Genomic DNA, 19,536 nt, shown 5'->3' with positions numbered 1-19,536 from the left:
AAATTGTACTCTTAGCATTGACTTGCTTATTAAAGTTAAAGTTCCAATGATTGTCACACACACACTCGGTGTGTAATGCGGACGTTGTACCGATCCGTTGTGGTGAAGAAGGAGCTGAGCCGGAAGGCAAAGCTCTCAATTTACCGGTCGATCTACGTTCCCATCCTCACCTATGGTCATGAGCTTTGGGTCATGACCGAAAGGATAAGATCACGGGTACAAGCGGCCCAAATGAGTTTCCTCCGCCGTGTGGCGGGTCTCTCCCTTAGAGATAGGGTGAGAAGCTCTGCCATCCGGGAGGAACTCAAAGTAAAGCCGCTGCTCCTCCACATCGAGAGGAGCCAGATGAGGTGGTTCGGGCATCTGGTCAGGATGCCACCCGAACGCCTCCCTAGGGAGGTGTTTAGGGCACGTCCAACCGGTAGGAGGCCACGGGGAAGACCCAGGACACGTTGGGAAGACTATGTCTCCCGGCTGGCCTGGGAACGCCTCGAGATCCCCCGGGAAGAGCTAGAAGAAGTGGCTGGGGAGAGGGAAGTCTGGGTTTCCCTGCTTAGGCTGTTGCCCCCGCGACCCGACCTCGGATAAGCGGAAGATGATGGATGGATGGATGGACACTCGGTGTGGTGAAATTATCCTCTGCATTGGACCCATCCCCACAGGGGAGCAGTGAGCAGCCGCGGTGGCCACGCCCGGGAATCATTTTTGGTGACTTAACCCCCAATTCCAACCCTTGATGATGAGTGTCAAGCAGGGAAGTAATGGCTCTTATTTTTATAGTCTTTGGTATAACTCGGCCGGGGTTTGAACTCACGACCTACCGATCTCAGGGCGGACACTCTAACCACTAGGCCACTGAGTAGGTATGTCATAAATAATACATATTATATATAATTTTTTGGATGGTGGTCCTTGCCGTCAAAGTAGACATTTTAGCAAGGTAATGTCAACAATCTGTCCCAACTAAAATATGGTTGCGTAACTTTACAAATACCTTTGACTAATGGACATCAGAAAAATGTGGCATAATTACTTAGTAAACCATGGTGCAAGAAGTATAAATGAGAGAAACCTACAGCTAGGACTCGTCCGTTGCCATTTTAAGTTCCTTGGAGCAGGATTTTGTGGAAGTTAGACGCAGCACCGCAGGCAAGCGTGCAGATTTTAACCAGGTTTTAATGTACATCAGGGGTGTCAAACTCAAATACAGAGTGGGCCAAAATTTAAAAAAAAAACAAAGCCACGGGCCGAGGTTGAACAAATTAACCTTTTAATAGGGACCCAAAAAAGTTTTGCATTGAATATTTAACAAGCTAGGCTTATATAACTTTATAGTGACATGCAATTGTAGCGTGCCGGAAGAGTTAGTGCTGCAAGGCGTTCTGGGTATTTGTTCTGTTGTGATTATGTTGTGTTACGGTGCGGATGTTCTCCCGAAATGTGTCATTCTTGTTTGGTGTGGGTTCACAGTGTGGTGCATATTTGTAACAGTGTTAAAGTTATTTATACAGCCACCCTCAGTGTGACCTGTATGGCTGTTGACCAAGTATGCGTTGCATTCACTTTTGTGTGTGTATAAGCCGCATATATTATGTGACTGGAGGAAAAGCGGGCGTGGAGACAGGTTGTAGACAACGCCAAAGGCAGTGCCTTTAAAGCCCACCTCAAATATTGTTGTCCGGGATGAAATTCGGGAGGGGCGCTGTACTTCGGGAGTCTCCCGGGAAAATTGAGAGGGTTGTCAAGTAAGAGTGTTAGCGGTGAATGCGGTCTTACAGCGGTGGGCCAGCTCTAATGTTAATGTGATATTGCCTCAAGGGCCAAGTGAAATTTGGCCCACGGGCCAGAGTTTGACACCCATGATGTACATAAATTTTATCAAAAGTTCTCTCTCCAGCCACGTCCGTACCCTCTCTTTCCTCCTGCTCCCGGCCGCTTACTTACAACAGATGATTTGATTAACACGTACCACCTGTGAAATGTAATCACCTGCCAGCTGCGTCTCGCCGTCAGCACACGGCTCCGCCCCCTATCCGATGGTGCTCGTCCTCAGCAGCATAGACAGAGGCGGAGACTTTTGCTCCTGCAGGCGCGCTGGCCACACCCCCCTCCACGGATCCGTACCTGCCAACCTCAGTCACGGAGAGCGGGAGGGGACTACAGAATTTGGACCGTGATTGCAGTGCCATTTCTGGCCACATTATCACATATAGCTCCTTTAAATAAAGCACACACAAAAATGAAAAAATAAACACAGATCATATTACAACAACTAATAACTTCATTATGATTGTGTGCTTATTTTGCTTAAAATACCCACAAAAATGTAATACGTTTTTAAACTATTTTGTGACCTCACTTGTCAAATAATAATATTATAGTAAATTGACATAGGAACACAATATGTAAACACGTTTAGCTACAAAAACAAAAATTAATAAAACAATGTGCGCCGTTTTTATTCGTCAAAGCGAGGAGGTCTGGATTAATGGCTACAAAGAGTTTGGTTCAAGTAAATTTTGTTTCATGTCTATAGTTTCTGCCCATGTGGAAGTTTTGTTTTCAGGCCACAGTTTAGTGAGTTTTAGTTTAGTTTAGTCTTTATTTGAAGGGACAATGCACAGAAACATTAAACTCAAAGACCAGATTATAGCTAAATAGCTCATTTCCATCTGCAGTCCCTGGCTACCTAAATTAAAGGCCTACTGAAAGCCACTACTAGCGACCACGCAGTCTGATAGTTTATATATCAATGATGAAATATTAACATTGCAACACATGCCAATACGGCCGCTTTAGTTTACTAAATTGCAATTTTAAATTTCCCGCAAAGTATCCTGTTGAAAACGTCAGTATGATGACGCGTGACGACACAGATTGTAGCGGACATTTTGTTCCAGCCCCGATCCCAGCTATAAGTCGTCTGCTTTAATCGCATAATTACACAGTATTCTAAACATCTGTGTTGCTGAATCTTTTGCAATTTGTTCAATTAATAATGGAGACGTCAAAGAAGAAAGATGTAGGTGGGAAGCGGTGTGTTGCGGCCGCCTTTAGTAACACAAACACAGCCGGTGTTTCCTTGTTTACATTCCCTAAAGATGACGGTGAAGCTTTACTATGGAACAGAGCGGTCAAGCGAACACGGTTCCCTACCACATGTCTACCGGCAGGTTTCGGTGAAAAAATTGTGGTAATAAGTCGGCTCTTACCGTAGACATGAGCGGAGAGCTTGCGTCGTTCCTCGTGCACCTGTCAAAGAGGCAGCTGCGTACTCTCTTGCCTCCTCCGACCAGCCGCCTCCGAACGTGGGATGCTTCCACCGTGGAGGGGGGAAAAAAAACTCTCAGTCTGGCCCCAACGGCTGCCTTCACTTCGCCTTGTTGAGAAAAGTGGCTTCCCTCAAAGACACTGGCGGTCACCACACCCCTCCGACTTTCAGGTATGTGAGCCCAATTGTAAAATAATAATAATATAGTAAATTGACATAGGAACACAATATGTAAACATATTTAGGTACAAAAACAAAAATTAATAAAACAATGTGCGCCATTTTTAGTTTTTAATCTCACTAAAACACTAGTAACACAATAAGCAGATAAGGAATTTTCCAGAATTATCCCAGTAAATGTGTCTAATAACATCTGAATCGCACCCACTATCCTCGCCTTTTTTTCCTTTTTTTCTTCTTCTAGTCCTTCACTCCCACTTTCCTCATCCACAAATCTTTCATCCTCGCTCAAATTAATGTGGAAATCGTCGCTTTCTCGGTACGAATCGCTCTCGTTGCTGGTGGCCATGATTGTAAACAATGTTCAGATGTGAGGAGCTCCACAACCCGTGACGTCACTCGCATATCGTCTGCTACTTCCGGTACAGGCAAGGCTTTTTTATTAGCGACCAAAAGTTGCGAACTTTATCGTGGATGTTCCCGACTAAATCCTTTCAGCAAAAATATGGCAATATCGCAAAATGATCAAGTATGACACATAGAAGGGACCTGCTATCCCCGTTTAAATAAGAAAATCTCATTTTAGTAGGCCTTTAAAGGGATACAAAAATCATGCAATAAAATTATGACAATAAAATCACATCATAGAATGTAATCAAATTAACAAAAGTCATAAAATGCCCTTTCATGTACACATACTTAGTATACAATACAACCACACCTCATTTATATCATCGCACAAAGACAATAGATGCTCTTGTTCACATCTGTCATCATTTGTAAAAACACCCATGATTTTAACACACACACCTCACAATTTACAACCAAAATGCTGTCATGGATAAATATAATACACATTAAGTTGATGTGTCAATCATAGTGTCCACCTTAGTGACCGTGTGAGCAGCTTTGATTGCTCCAAAGCCACTTTTTAACTTCAATTGTGAATGAAGAGTAATTTGTTAGACTTTTCAAGTTTGTTGTGAGGTTGTTCCATTCCTTTATGGTTTTATATGAAAAGGCTGATTGTGCAAAATATGTTTTACAACTGGGTACGCTACACTGCCCCCTGGAGTTCAAAAAATGTCCAAAACGCACCCAGCAAAGTCCCACGGGAAGTGGGGCAGAAAAGTGACAAAAGTCGTAAAAAGTCCGCTAAAATTTTCTAAATACAAAGTCCCGGGATGCCCAAAACGTCCATAACATCGGGTCCCACGGGGTGAGGGGAATAAAAGTTGGAAAAGTCGGCAAAAGTCCCAAAAATTTTCAAAATACCCACCCAGGTTCGAGTCGCACATGGAGAATTGGGGCACTCGAACCCGGGTGTGATGTTTGAACATTTTACCAACTTTTCTCCTCGCCTTCCCGTGGGACTTTGCTGGGCGGATTTTAGACATTTTGGGCATCCTGGCTGGCGGCGGCGGGACTTGTGGGAATCGAACTTGGGTAGGTTTTATGAACATTTTTGGGACTTTTGCCGACTTTTCCAACTTCTCTCATATTAAATCAGATGACAGCCAAATGGACTTTTGCAGTTTTATTTTCAATAAAACAATAGAAAACACATACTCATAGTAGTACAGTTGTTACTAGTAAGAATATACTTATTTTAAGGTAATTTTGGGTTCATTGGCGTTAGCTCATTTTACTTGTTTTGGAAAGTCTTGACAAGCCAAATTTTCTTTTTCTATTGGCAGATAATTTTGCTTAGTGCAAATAAAATACCCCTCACTTTTGTTTTGTTTTTCTTGTTTTTGAACACTGACTTTTTGCGGTGAAGTAATCTAACACAACTCAACAAAACATGATCACAAAGACATGACAAAACCACACCACCGTCCTCGTTACGACACACAGTTGATCCGAAGCTTCTTGGTACCTTGACCCACTGGTAGTAGTTTTCAATGTCCCCAGAGGAGTCAGTCCATCTGAATACTGCGAACACTCTCCTCCAACTTTGCCATATCAGTCTCGTCATCTTATGGCTTGACATCCAATAGGAAAGAAGATTTAGCGATGAGGCCCGGTTTTTTGAATTCCTTGGATGCATAGGCTGCAATACGCTCTTCCTCTAACCGTGCAGCCTCTGCATCTTCCTCATTAGAGTCAAACAGATCAATATCCTCATTAAACATTTTATTTTTCACTAAAGAAGGGTTTGGTGGATGCGCATAAGAAACCGGTGGGGTTCGGTTCCTCCAACAAGGTAAAGAACCGACGCTCTAGAACATCGAGTGAGTATTTGGCTTCCTGTGCACTTAAGATGTGACTTTAAGGTTTTACTACTTACGTATAAAATACTACACGGTCTAGCTCCATCCTATCTTGCTGACTGTATTGTACCATATGTCCCGGCAAGAAATCTGCGTTCTAAAGACTCCGGCTTATTAGTGATTCCTAGTGCCCAAAAAAAGTCTGCGGGCTGTAGAGCGTTTTCCGTTCGGGCTTCAGTACTCTGGAATGCCCTCCCGGTAACAGTTCGAGATGCTACCTCAGTAGAAGCATTTAAGTCTCACCTTAAAACTCATCTGTATACTCTAGCCTTTAAATAGACCTCCTTTTTAGACCAGTTGATCCGCCGCTTCTTTTCTTTTTTCTCTTATGTCCCCCCCTCCCTTGTGGAGGGGGTCCGGTCCGATGACCATGGATGAAGTACTGGCTGTCCAGAGTCGAGACCCAAGATGGACCGCTCGCCTGTGTATCGGTTGGGGACATCTCTACGCTGCTGATCCGCCTCCGCTTGAGATGGTTTCCTGTGGACGGGACTCTCGCTGTTGTCTTGGATCCGCTTTGAACTGAACTCTCGCGGCTGTGTTGGAGCCACTATGGATTGAACTTTCACAGTATCATGTTAGACCTGCTCGACATCCATTGCTTTCGGTCCCCTAGAGGGGAGTGGGGGGGGGGTTGCCCACATTTGAGGTCCTCTCCAAGGTTTCTCATAGTCAGCATTGTCACTGGCGTCCCACTGGATGTGAATTCTCCCCGCCCACTGGGTGTGAGTTTTCCTTGCCCTTTTGTGGGTTCTTCCGAGGATGTTGTAGTCGTAATGATTTGTGCAGTCCTTTGAGACATTTGTGATTTGGGGCTATAAAAATAAACATTGATTGATTGATTGATATTTTTTCATTAAATATGTTTTATTTGTGAGAATATTTTCTTGAAATATGGACATCCAGTCACAACAGCAACACAAACACGTCACATTTTTACGTTCATGTGCGGCAAAAAGGAGTTTTTTGTGCTTCTAGGTTATTTACGTCAACATCCAAACAACTCCCCGCAATTTTCCAGTGAAGCATCGCAAAACCTCCCTGAGAAAGAACCGTTTAAAGTAGGAGTTCACAATCTGTGCTACAAACATGACAAACTAAATCAGAGGGAAACAATTGGAAAAAGCTCTGCTATGGTTGAGGCCGGCAGTGACATCTGTTGTACTGTCACAACAAATGATTTGAACTTTGGCAAACCGCCACAACACTACAGAATAAATAGCAAATAAATAAGTACAATTGTGCTAAACATTGACCAGCGCAAACAATTGTACTTCAGTTTAAATAGTGTACACTCACATTTTGGTTGGAGATGTCCGATAATGGCTTTTTTGACGATATCCCGATATTGTCCAACTCTTAATTACCAATTCCGATATCAACCGATACCGATATATACAGTCGTGGAATGAACACATTATTATTCCTAATTTTGTTGTGATGCTCCGCTGGATGCATTAAACAATGTAACACAATTTTCCAAAATAAATAAAATCAAGTTATGGAAAAAATTGCCAACATGGCACTGCCATATTTATTACTGAAGTCACAAAATGCATTATTTTTTTTTCATCTTGCCTCAAAACAGCAGCTAGGAATTTGGGACATGCTCTCCCTGAGAGAGCATGAGGAGGTTGAGGTGGGCGGAGTAGGGGGTAGCGGGGGTTGTATATTGTAGGCGTCCCGGAAGAGTTGGTGCTGCAAAGGATCTTGGGTATTTGTTCTGTTGTGTTTATGTTTGTTACGGTGCGGATATTCTCCCGTAATGTGTTTGTCATTCTTGTTTGATGTGGGTTCGCAAAATATTATTTTTATTAGCGCATGTCTAGAATTTCCGCCGGGTCAAACTCGTTTCGCCAAATAATTAGCATACGCCTAGAATTTCCGCCAGGTCAAACTCGTCACGTCACGAGTGAAACTTCACCTGTCATCATTTTCAAAATGGAGGAGGCTGATTTCAATAAATTGAAATCGCATAAAGGGAAGAAGTTTAAGAGCTATTCAGTAGGATTTAAGGTCCAAGCTATTGAATATGCTAAAAAGAACAGTAAGCAGCTATGTTTTATTAATATACCGTAGCTGCGTGTGTCAAATATGAGTCATTAAATGACTCCCGCCTCCTGGTGGTAGAGGGCGCTAGTGATCCTTCTTGAGACTACTCGGCTGCAGAAGAAGTGACAACAAGCAGCAAGAGTTTATTTTTTTCCTCTCGCTTGCACTTTTAACATGGAGGATTACATATCTAAAATAAAACAGTTTTCTAAACTGGACTGAAGAAGGAGGTAAAAAAGGAAAATCTCCATCGAGTTAAAGAGACTTTTAAAACTGAAGAAAGATAAGGAAGACTTATACAAACAAGTTATCGATACTTTTGATCAGAAGGACGTGCGCATGGACTTCATTTATAAGTAAAGGTAAGACCATAATAACGATTTTTTTTATTAAATGTGCTTTTCATGATGGTATCCTTACATCACACTCAAATTTATAAGCGCAGGCCTAAATGTACCGCATGCCTATGGTAAACGCCGGAGTGAGAAGAGGTTTTAAATTAATTAGCGCCCCGGCGGCAATTCAAGGAAATACGGTATTTGTAACAGTGTTAAAGTTGTTTATACGGCCACCCTCAGTGTGACCTGTATGGCTGTTGACCAAGTATATTATGAGATCGGGCCGGCATGCAAAGGCAGTGCCTTTAAAGGCACGCCCCCGATATTGTTGTCTGGGTGGAAATCGGGAGAATGGTTGCTCCGGGAGATTATCGGGAGGGGCACTGAAATCCGGGAGTCTCCTGGGAAACTGGGGAGGGTTGGCTCTGTACTTCTCCCTACATCCGTGTACCGCTCCGTACAGCGGCGTTTTAAAAAGTCATACATTTTACTTTTTGAAACTGATATTACATTTTAAAGCATTTATCGGCCGATAATATCGGACATCTCTAATCTTGATGGTTTCATTTATCACAAAAAAAACACAATACGCACACACATACACACATACATACACAACACTGACTTGTACCATAAATAAAGACAAATACATACAATGAAGACTTACCGAGTGTTACATTCCACCGTGTGGCCATAAAAAGGGAGCGATGGTTTTGTCTAATAAACTACTCGGCGTACTTTTCAGAGTTCAAACAAAACCTGCAGCCGCTGAAATGAAGCCAGCATTCAGCGTTTGGCTGCTGACATCTTCCGGGGTGTCCGAAAAGTAAAGCGGATCAAAGAAGACAGCAGAAGTACACGTGGAGAAACGCAGCATGACACCAGCTAACAACAAGATTAAGACCTTTTGTCATCAGAACAGAATGATGCTCTGTCTAGAAACACCTGACATTTCACAGCATGCCATCCAGGTTTTTCTCCGCGTTCTCCTTGGTCGCCGGGCTCTCCTGAGGACTGAACAGGTTGTGGTATTCGCGAAGGATGGTGACCACGTCGTGGTGGCCGAAGTGGACTGCCTCGTCCATCGGTGTGTTGCCCCACCTGCCGCGGGACATGACGATGCTTATTAATAGTCTATCACATTCTTATTGACAGTAGTACCCTAACAAAGTACCAAAAAGTTGACTCTATATTGATGCTATTCAGTTCCGTTTATGTAAAACAGAGGTGTCCAAACTTTTTCCACTGAGGGCCGCACGCTGAAAAATCAGAGCAAGCGGGGGTCGTTTTCATAATTTTTTATTTTAAAAACCAATACAATATATGTATAAAATGTATACACTTAGGCCTCCACTCAGTTATGATCCCGAGGACCCCAAAGGGTTTTGGTACAAATGTGTCATTATTCAGTATTATAATTTTTATTATTATGCAAGTTTTAAATCTCTAGATCAGGGGTAGGGAACGTATGGTTCTAGAGCCAGATGTGGCTCTTTTGATGACTGCATCTGGCTCTCGGAAAAATCTTAGCTAACATTGCTTAACGCGATAATTATGAATAATTTCGCTGGTAATCACAGTGCTAAGAATAACGTGCAAAATACAAAACATTCTCATGCATTTAAATCCATCCATCCGTTTTGTACCGCACCTGTTCAAGAAGTCGCATTAATGGTGAGAAGTATTTTATGTCACGATGGGGGGGGGTTTGCAGCTTGCTGCCGGGTCGTTCTCCCAGGAAGGCGGACGGACTACTCGGGACATGGCATTTAGGTAAAAACATGATTTAATTTTAACTAAAAAAATATACAAACAAAAATCGCTCACAGCGGAGGCACAACTTGAGCTAAGGAACAAAGCTAACGCATAAACAGACTATGAACATAAATCAAAAAAAACTTACTTGGCATGGCATGAAGCACGAAACTATGGCAAGGCATGAAACTAGTCAGCACAGGGCGACTGACTGGCAAAGACGAGCTTAAATACTGCCTCTGATTATTGCTCGGGAAGCAGGTGAGCAGACATTTTGTCCACCAGAGACAGGTGGACAAAATGAGTAACCAAGGAAACCAGACAAGGGAGTGGAAAAAAACAGGAACTTAAAGAGTCCAAAGGACAAACAGCACATGGCCAAACAAAAACATGATCAACAGACATGACATTTGATTTATTATTGGTTAGCTTCAGAATAACAATGTTATTAAAAAGAATAAGAGACTTTTTATACTCTAAAAATGTTGGTCTTACTTAAAAATGCACACATTTAGTTGTATTCATTGTTAAAAAATATGATATGGCTCTCACGGAAATACATTTTGAAATATTTGGCTTTCATGGCTTTCTCAGCCAAAAAGGTTCCTGACCCCTGCTCTAGATCAACATTAGAAAACAAATGGAAAAAACACAAAATATGCAATATTTTCACCCAATACATTTTTAGGTGGAATATTTGAGATTATATAATAATTGGAGCCTTAATTTTGGATTTTGATTTATTATTATTTTTTGAGCTATGACACTTAGAAACAAATCACACTAAAATAATTGGGGATCCAAAAGTGTCTTAATTATTAAAGTGTTAAAAAAACATTTTAATTTTTTTTATACTGTTTACTTTTAGCATAATTATCTTGAGATCAACTTCAGATATATCTGTCAATTTTAAGTTTTATTGTTGTTTATGTTTTGTTTGTTTGTTTTAGGCCCTTCTTTACAAAAAAAGCTCAGTTTTTTATATGGCAAAACACAAAATATACAACATTTTCCCCCAAAAATTTCTCAAAGTGGAATATTTAATGTGATGTAATCGAAGCCTTGAATAGGTCAATAATTCAAAATGACATTGATTTTGATTCATTATTATTTTTTAAAGAAAGAAACACCCTGCATGGCAGCTTTGTGTTATTAGAGTAAGCATTGCAACAATTTCTTGTTACATTTCACCTGTTTGCTCTTTGATACCACTTTTTATGTTTTTTATTTTTTTCAATTATATTCTTAAAATGTGCCGTGGGTCGTTAAAAAAATGACCCGCGGGCCGCATGCATGTTTTACACCCTTGATGTAAAACATGCATACGATACAATGTAGTGCATCACATATTTCCAGTTGCTTCATTACAGCACATCTAAAAAGGACTAGGAAGAAGCAGAGGTTATTTAACCCTACCCCTTTTCGTACCACAGCAATTTTATCCCATTTCCTATTTGTCTGTAACAGCACAGTAAATAAATACATAATAAATAAATAATATCCCACACACTGCAAAAAGTCAGTGTTCAAAAACAAGAAAACATTTTTGTACAAAAATCAGGGGTATTTTACTTGAACTAAGCAAAATTATCTGCAATACAACAAGAAAATTTGGCTTGTCAAGACTTTCCAAAACAAGTAAAATTTGCTAACCTCAATGAACCCAAAAATACCTTTAAATAAATACAGTATTTTTATGAGTATACAGTAAGTCGCTACGGAGTATAAGTCGCACCTGCCGAAAATGCAGGTGCATAGCTCGGTTGGTAGAGCGGCCGTGTCAGCAACTCGAGAGTTGCAGGTTCGATTGCCGCTTCCGCCATCCTAGTCACTGCCGATGTGTCCTTGGGCAAGACACTTTACCCACATTCTCACTGGCACTGGTTTGAAAATGTAACTTAGATATTGGGTTTCACTATGTAAAGCGCTTTGAGTCACTAGAGAAAAGCGCTATATTATATGTATAAATATATATATATACACATATATATATATATAATTCACTTCACAATAAAGAAGGAAAAAAAACATATATAAGTCGCACTGGAGTATAAGTCGCATTTTTTGGGGAAATGTATTTGATAAAACCCAACACCAAGAATAGACATTTGAAAGGCAATATAAAATAAATAAAGAATAGTGAACAACAGGCTGACTAAGTGTAGGTTATATGAGGCATAAATAACAACTGAGAAGGTGCCTGCTATGTTAATGTAACATATTATGGTAAGAGTCATTCAAATAACTATAACATATAGAACATGCTATACCTTTACCAAACAATCTGTCACTCCTAATCCATAAATCCCATGAAATCTTATACGTCTAGTCTCTTCCGTGAATGAGCTAAATAATATTATTTGATATTTTACGGTAATGTGTTAAGAATTTCACACATAAGTCGCTCCTGAGTATAAGTCGCACCCCTGGCCAAACTATGAAAAAAACTGCGACTTACTGTCTGAAAAATACAGTATTCACAAGTGAATAATGCTGTATAATAGTCTGTATTTATATTATTCACATGTGAATAATGTTGTATAATAGACTGTATTTGTGTTATTCACATGTGAATAATGCTGTATAATAGTCTATTTATATTATTCACATGTGAATAATGCTGTATAATAGTCTGTATTTATATTATTCACATGTGAATAATGTTGTATAATAGACTGTATTTATGTTATTCACATGTGAATAATGCTGTATAATAGTCTGTATTTATATTATTCACATGTGAATAATGTTGTATAATAGACTGTATTTGTGTTATTCACATGTGAATAATGCTGTATAATAGTCTATTTATATTATTCACATGTGAATAATGCTGTATAATAGTCTATTTATATTATTCACATGTGAATAATGCTGTATAATAGACTGTATTTGTGTTATTCACATGTGAATAATGCTGTATAATAGTCTATTTATATTATTCACGTGAATAATGCTGTATAATAGTCTGTATTTATATTACTCACATGTGAATAATGTTGTATAATAGACTGTATTTATGTTATTCACATGTGAATAATGCTGTATAATAGTCTATTTATGTTATTCACATGTGAATAATGCTGTATAATAGTCTGTATTTATATTATTCACATGTGAATAATGTTGTATAATAGACTGTATTTGTGTTATTCACATGTGAATAATGCTGTATAATAGTCTATTTATACTATTCACATGTGAATAATGCTGTATAATAGTCTGTATTTATATTATTCACATGTGAATAATGTTGTTTAATAGACTGTATTTATTTTATTCACATGTGAATAATGCTGTATAATAGACTGTATTTTGTATTATTCATATGTAAATGTACCTAAGTGTTTATTGTTTATTGTGAGCGAACTGTGGTGCTGAATTTCCCCCATCGATCCAAAAAGTACTTTCTATTCTATTCTATAATAAAGTTCATAAACAGATTGTGTGCCTGTCGAGACGCTATATCGTTTACATCACTTTGGCCTAAGGCATGGATATCTACTTAATTTTTCGGTCTAGTTTTCTTTTTCAGGTGCCATTATGGCACCCAGTTTCTTGTTGACGTAATGTGTTTAAGCACAGTATTTACCTATCTTTGGGAATTGGGTTGACCTTGCAGGCCTCAAGCAGGAAGCGAACCACTTCAGCGTGGCCTAGACAGACACACAAACACACACAGATAAGTTCTCCAAACAGCAACATGCTGAATTGGCAGAGGTCCACCTTCGGCCGCTGCCACATGCAGAGCCGTCCTGGAGTCGTAGTCCCTCTGCTCCATGTCCATCGAGGACAAGGCAAACCTGCATCACAAGCAAACAAAGCCCCGTCTGAGAAATATGCAAGGAGGCGTTGACGTAGATGACTTGTGTGAAGATGCTGTACCTCCTTAGAGCGGACACGTCCCCAGTGTAGGCAGCGAACAACAGATTAATCACTGACTTCACCTGAAAGGTAGCAAAAGAGGGGGATTGACGCCGGTTAAGATCACTAAACAAGCAAGATGGATGGGTGATACGGCCTAGACTCTATATCGTGATATATATTGCAGCCTTCTGCGATGACGATGTATACCACAATATACAAACCCCATTTCCATATGAGTTGGGAAATTGTGTTAGTTGTAAATATAAACGGAATACAATGATTTGCAAATCCTTTTCAACCCATATTCAATTGAATGCACTACAAAGACTACATATTAAATGTTCATACTCATAAAGTTGTTTTTTTTTGCAAATAATAATTAACTTAGAATTTCATGGCTGCAACACGTGCCAAAGTAGTTGGGAAAGGGCATGTTCACCACTGTGTTACATCACCTTTTCTTTTAACAACACTCAATAAACGTTTGGGAACTAATTGTTGAAGCATTGAAAGTGGAATTTGTTCCCATTCTTGTTTTATGTAGAGCTTCAGTCGTTCAACAGTCCGGAGTCTCCGTTGTCGTATTTTACGCTTCATAATGCGCCACACATTTTCCATGGGAGACAGGTCTGGACTGCAGGCGGGCCAGGAAAGTACCCGCACTCTTTTTTTACGGAGCCACGCTGTTGTAACACGTGCTGAATATGGCTTGGCATTGTCTTGCTGAAATAAGCAGGGGCGTCCATGAAAAAGACGGTGCTTAAATGGCAGCATATGTTGTTCCAAAACCTGTGTGTACCTTTCAGCATTAATGGTGCCTTCACTGATGTGTAAGCTCCCCATGCCTTGGGCCCTAATGCACTCCCATACCATCACAGACGCTGGCTTTTGAACTTTGCATCGATAACAGTCTGGATGGTTCGCTTCCACTTTGGTCCGGATGACACAATGTCGAATATTTCCAAAAACAATTTGAAATGTGGACTCGTCAGACCACAGAACACTTTTCCACTTTGCATCAGTCCATCTTAGATGATCTCGAACCCAGAGAAGTCGGCGGCGTTTCTGGATGTTGTTGATAAATGGCTTTCGCTTTGCATAGTAGAGCTTTTACTTGCACTTACAGATGTAGCGACCAACTGTATTTAGTGACAGCGGTTTTCTGAAGTGTCCATGTGGTGATATCCTTTAGAGATTGATGTCGGTTTTTGAGTGCCGTCTGAGGGATCGAAGGTGACGGTCATACAATTTTTGTTTCTGGCCATGCCGCTTACGTGGAGTGATTTCTCCAGATTCTCTGAACCTTTTGATGATATTATGGACCGTAGATGTTGAAATCCCTAAATTTCTTGCAATTGCACTTTGAGAAACGTTGTTCTTAAACTGTTAGACTATTTGCTCACGCAGTTGTGGACAAAGGGGTGTACCTCGCCCCATCCTTTCTTGTGAAAGCTGTTTTTATACCCAATCATGGCACCCACCTGTTCCCAATTAGTCTGCACACCTATGTGCTGTTCCAAATAAGTGTTTAATGAGCATGCGTCAACTTTATCCGTATTTATTGCCACCTTTCCCAACTTCTTTGTCACGTGTTGCCGGCATTAAATTTTATAGTTAATCATTATTTGCAAAAAAAAAAAGGTTTATCAGTTTGAACATCAAATATGTTGTCTTTGTAGCATATTCAACTGAATATGGGTTGAAAATGATTTGCAAATCATTGTATTCTGTTTATATTTACATCTAACACAATTTCCCAACTCATATGCAAACAGGGTTTGTATTTATGATGTGTGTTTCTGGTGTTGTCATCCTCGTCTGGACTGAAAAGTGACACGCCGTGCGACTGGATCCAAAGAGACGTCGGAGACGCTTTACTGAACCAAAAGTTGCTTTATTACAAGCAAGCGTCATACAAGACTGCAGTTCCTGGAGGAGGTCAGGTCAATAAAATGTCTCTCCTAATTTGGAGGAGCCGAACCACAGTCTCATATTCCTTCTTTTTCTCTATGGGTGTGTGTTAATTCAGGAGAGTACAACCTGATCATGTAAGGAGATGTTCATGTTTAACTGACCGGAAAAAAACCTCTATATGTTGTAACATAAATGTTGGCGTGACGATAGACTCATAGCCCTATCCTGGAGGAGAGACTATCACTTTTTCATTCCGAAGTCTGAATTTATTGCCTCTTCTCGTGAGAGAGTTAATCCAGTCCACATAAAATAATAATAATAATAATGGATTAGATTTGATATTGCGCTTTTCTATTATTAGATACTCAAAGCACTCACAGAGAAGTGGGAACCCATCATTCATTCACACCTGGTCTTGGTTAGCTACATTTGTAGCCACAGCTGCCCCGGGGTAGACTGACGGAAGCGAGGCTGCCAGTTTGCGCTTACGGCGTACCCGACCACCACCTATCATTCATTAATTATTCATTAACCAGTGTGATCGGCACCGGGGGAAAGGGGTGAAGTGTCCTGCCCAAGGACACAACGGCAGCGATTTTGATGTCAAGAGGCGGGTAGTGAACCGGCAACCCTCAGGTTTCTGGCACGGCTGCTCTACCCACTACGCCACACCGCCCATATGAACGTCCAACTAAGGCTCCTTAATTTAGAATGGGTTCAACCATTTACTTAAACCTGGTGGTAAACATTCACCATATGTAGAACATAATATGAGTTAATTATTTCCCTTCATTTATATTGTATGTATCGCAAAACCCTAACAAGCACACAACATGCTTGTTGGCAAATGCGTGACTAAATAAGATGTAACTCACTCTCTGGTCCCCTCCTTCTCTGCGAGGGTCCAGCTTCTTTGCAAAGTGTCTCAGATTGTCGTAGTTGTGAAAGTTGAAGAGGGAAACCAAGTCCTGCGACAAGATGAGCGTTTAGTCGCTTGCAGTTTTTCCAATACGGACACCGAAAGGCTCACCGTGCAGAACTGGATGCCTCGGACACTGTTGCCCAGCTTGTCTAGAGGAGGAGACCAGCACATGATGCCCATGACGTTTGGAACAACCAGCAGAATGCCACCGGCAACACCAGATTTCGCTGGCAGTCCGACCTAAAAACACAAAATGTCACCTTAACATTTAGGTGACGGAAACGTCTAATGTTTTTTAACCTGTACTGACATGGAAGGCAAACTGTCCGGAGAAATCGTACATGCCACACGAGTGCATCAGGCTCAGAGTGTTCAGCACCGCCTCCGGGCTCAGCACACGCTCTCCCGTGATGGGACAGAAGCCGCCGTTGGCGAGGGTTGCCGCCATGACGCTGGCGCTCTCACAGGTCACCTCGATGGAGCACAACTGGCGGGAAAAACCGAATGGAATTCTCAGGACGGAAGAAACTCATCGCTAATGACAAAATTAGTTTAGAGTTGTGGAAAGATTTGACATTGCTTTCCCCACAAACCCGGAAAGAAGACAAGTATGGAAAGTGAAGGTTCGCCATCAACATTGGAGAGGCAACGATTACAAAAGTCTTGTGCCAGGTAAACATGAACACAACCTATGTTATTTGTTCAGGAGAGAACGCACAGATGCTAATACAAATAATAACAAAATAAATGAAAAATAACAGACTATCTTTGAATATCAGTAAAACTAAAGTACCGTATTTTTCGGACTAGACGTCGCAGTTTTTTTCATAGTTTGGGGGTGCGACTTATGTGTGAAATTATTAACACATTACCGTAAAATATCAAATAATATTATTTACCTCATTCGCGGAAGAGACGAAGAAAATGTCAGCAATCGTCACACACACGTCAACCAATAAGAATTTGGCGGGGGAGGGTAATGGCAGAAGTGCATTGTGGGTAATGCAATGCTAACTGCTATATGCTACTGTCTTAGCTATTAAAATGGATAATTTCATCCTTGGCGGTAACTTATAAAAGGGCTGAACAAAAATGGCACCGAAAAAGAAATCATGTACTGCAGATTACAAGCTGGACGTAGTGAAATATGCAGCAGAAAACGACAAGAGGAAGCGGCGCATACCTTTGGAGTTGGCAGAGTTGTTTAGAAGCGACATCGAGGAAGAAGATTTCATGGGATTTATGGATTAGGAGTGAGAGATTGTTTGATAAAGGTATAGCATGTTCTATATGTTATAGTTATTTGAATGACTCTTACCATAATATGTTAGGTTAACATAGCAGTTGGTTATTTATGCCTCATATAACGTACACTTAATCAGCCAGTTCACTATTCTTTATTTATTTTAAATTGCCTTTCAAATGTCTATTCTTGGTGTTGGATTTTATCAATAAATTTCCCCCGAAAATGCGACTTATACTCCAGTGCGACGTACATATGTTTTTTTCCTTCTTTATTATGCATTTTCAGCCGGTGCGATTTATACTCCGGAGCGATTTATAATCCAAAAAATACGGTCATGCAGTAGAAGTAGAAGAGAAAGGCAAACACTAATACAAATAGATGGAGTAGACACCGAAAGATTAAAATAAACCACATTTTGGCTGAAATAATAGTTAAGAAAATAAACTGGAAATCTCAGAAAAAAATATGCAACATAAAGTGGCATGAAATACGTCAATAATGAATAAAGCAAAATATGTCCCGCCCAAAAATCACTTTATATTCTCTACTGCTCGCCAGTATTATTATCATATCTGAGTTATTGTGCAGAGATATGGGGACATAACTACAGAAGCACACTTATGTTACAAAAGAGAAAGATCAGTTAGAATAATACATAATGAGTGATAAATACAGTGATTACAAATATATTGGATTAAGTCACCATTGTTGAATTTCTCTGTGATTGTTGGTCCTAAACTAATGAAGATTTTGGCAAAAGAAGGGAAATTAGTAGGGATGTCCTATAATGGATTTTTTGCCGATATCCGATATTCCGATTTTGTCCAACTCTTAATTACCATTATCTACCGATACCGATATACACAGTTGTGGAATGAACACATTATTATGCTTAATTTTGTTGTGATGCCCCACTGGATGCATTAAACAATGTGACAAGGTTTTCTGAAATAAATCAACTCAAGTTATGGAAAAAATGCCAACATGGCACTGCCATATTTATTATTGAAGTCACAAAATGCATTATTTTTTTAACATGCCACAAAACAGCAGCTTGGAATTTGGGACATGCTCTCCCTGAGAGAGCATGAGGAAGTTTAGGTGGGCAGGGTTGGGGTGGGGGGAGTGTAGTGGGGGGTGTATATTGTAGCATCAAGGAAAAGTTAGTGCTGCAAGGGGTTCTGGGTATCTGTTCTGTTGTGTTACGGTGTGGATGTTCTCCCGAAATGTGTTTGTCATTCTTGTTTGGTATGGGTTCACAGTGCGGCGCATATTTGTAACAGTGTTAAACTTGTTTACACGGCCACCCTCAGTGTGACTGTTAGAATAATTATGTATATATTATCATCATAAATATATGCTTATGGGCCGTTACTATAAAGTATTGTCAATTTGTACTGAAGCGGTTTTTCTGTATTTGTGCAGAAATAGCAATCTGAGAGATTGCTTGCCTTTCTTTCCTATGAGTGTTCTGTCCAGATTCCGCATGCTGACTGCCAAGGCCAAACATTCTGTTCTGGGACCAGCACAAGAACAGACTGGGCGACAGCACCAAGTGTCAAGATATTTGCATTTTTGTATTATCATATCTTGTGTCGAGTCCACTCCCCCATTTCCCTCAGTCACAATGATGTAATAGGGATTTCCCTAATAAATACAGGAGGCACGCGGGCTGTTCTTTAGAACGTTGTTTGGATCTGTAACTAGAGTACAGTCCA

The 19,536-nt window shown here is 40.4% G+C and overlaps 1 protein-coding gene across 2 annotated transcripts in view; it reads right to left on the bottom strand.

The window, feature by feature from the left end:
• Nucleotides 1-6,570: 6,570 nt before the first annotated feature.
• The window catches only part of LOC133544366 (glutaminase kidney isoform, mitochondrial-like), a 37,849-nt gene continuing 24,883 nt past the window's right edge, over nt 6,571-19,536 (bottom strand). For both annotated transcript variants that reach the window (XM_061889601.1, XM_061889602.1), the window contains exons 12-18: nt 16,883-17,059; nt 16,681-16,812; nt 16,526-16,618; nt 13,755-13,816; nt 13,596-13,672; nt 13,462-13,525; nt 6,571-9,215 (exon numbers count right to left, since the gene is read on the bottom strand). In XM_061889601.1, the coding sequence (XP_061745585.1) occupies nt 9,068-9,215; nt 13,462-13,525; nt 13,596-13,672; nt 13,755-13,816; nt 16,526-16,618; nt 16,681-16,812; nt 16,883-17,059 (753 nt within the window). In that variant the 3' untranslated portion in view covers nt 6,571-9,067. The remainder of the gene's footprint in view (nt 9,216-13,461; nt 13,526-13,595; nt 13,673-13,754; nt 13,817-16,525; nt 16,619-16,680; nt 16,813-16,882; nt 17,060-19,536) is intronic.

This window comes from Nerophis ophidion, linkage group LG27, assembly GCF_033978795.1.
Source record: "Nerophis ophidion isolate RoL-2023_Sa linkage group LG27, RoL_Noph_v1.0, whole genome shotgun sequence".
Lineage (NCBI taxonomy): Eukaryota > Metazoa > Chordata > Actinopteri > Syngnathiformes > Syngnathidae > Nerophis > Nerophis ophidion.
The sequence above is the reverse complement of the archived record's forward strand: the minus strand, read 5'-3'. Positions and strand labels throughout refer to the sequence as shown.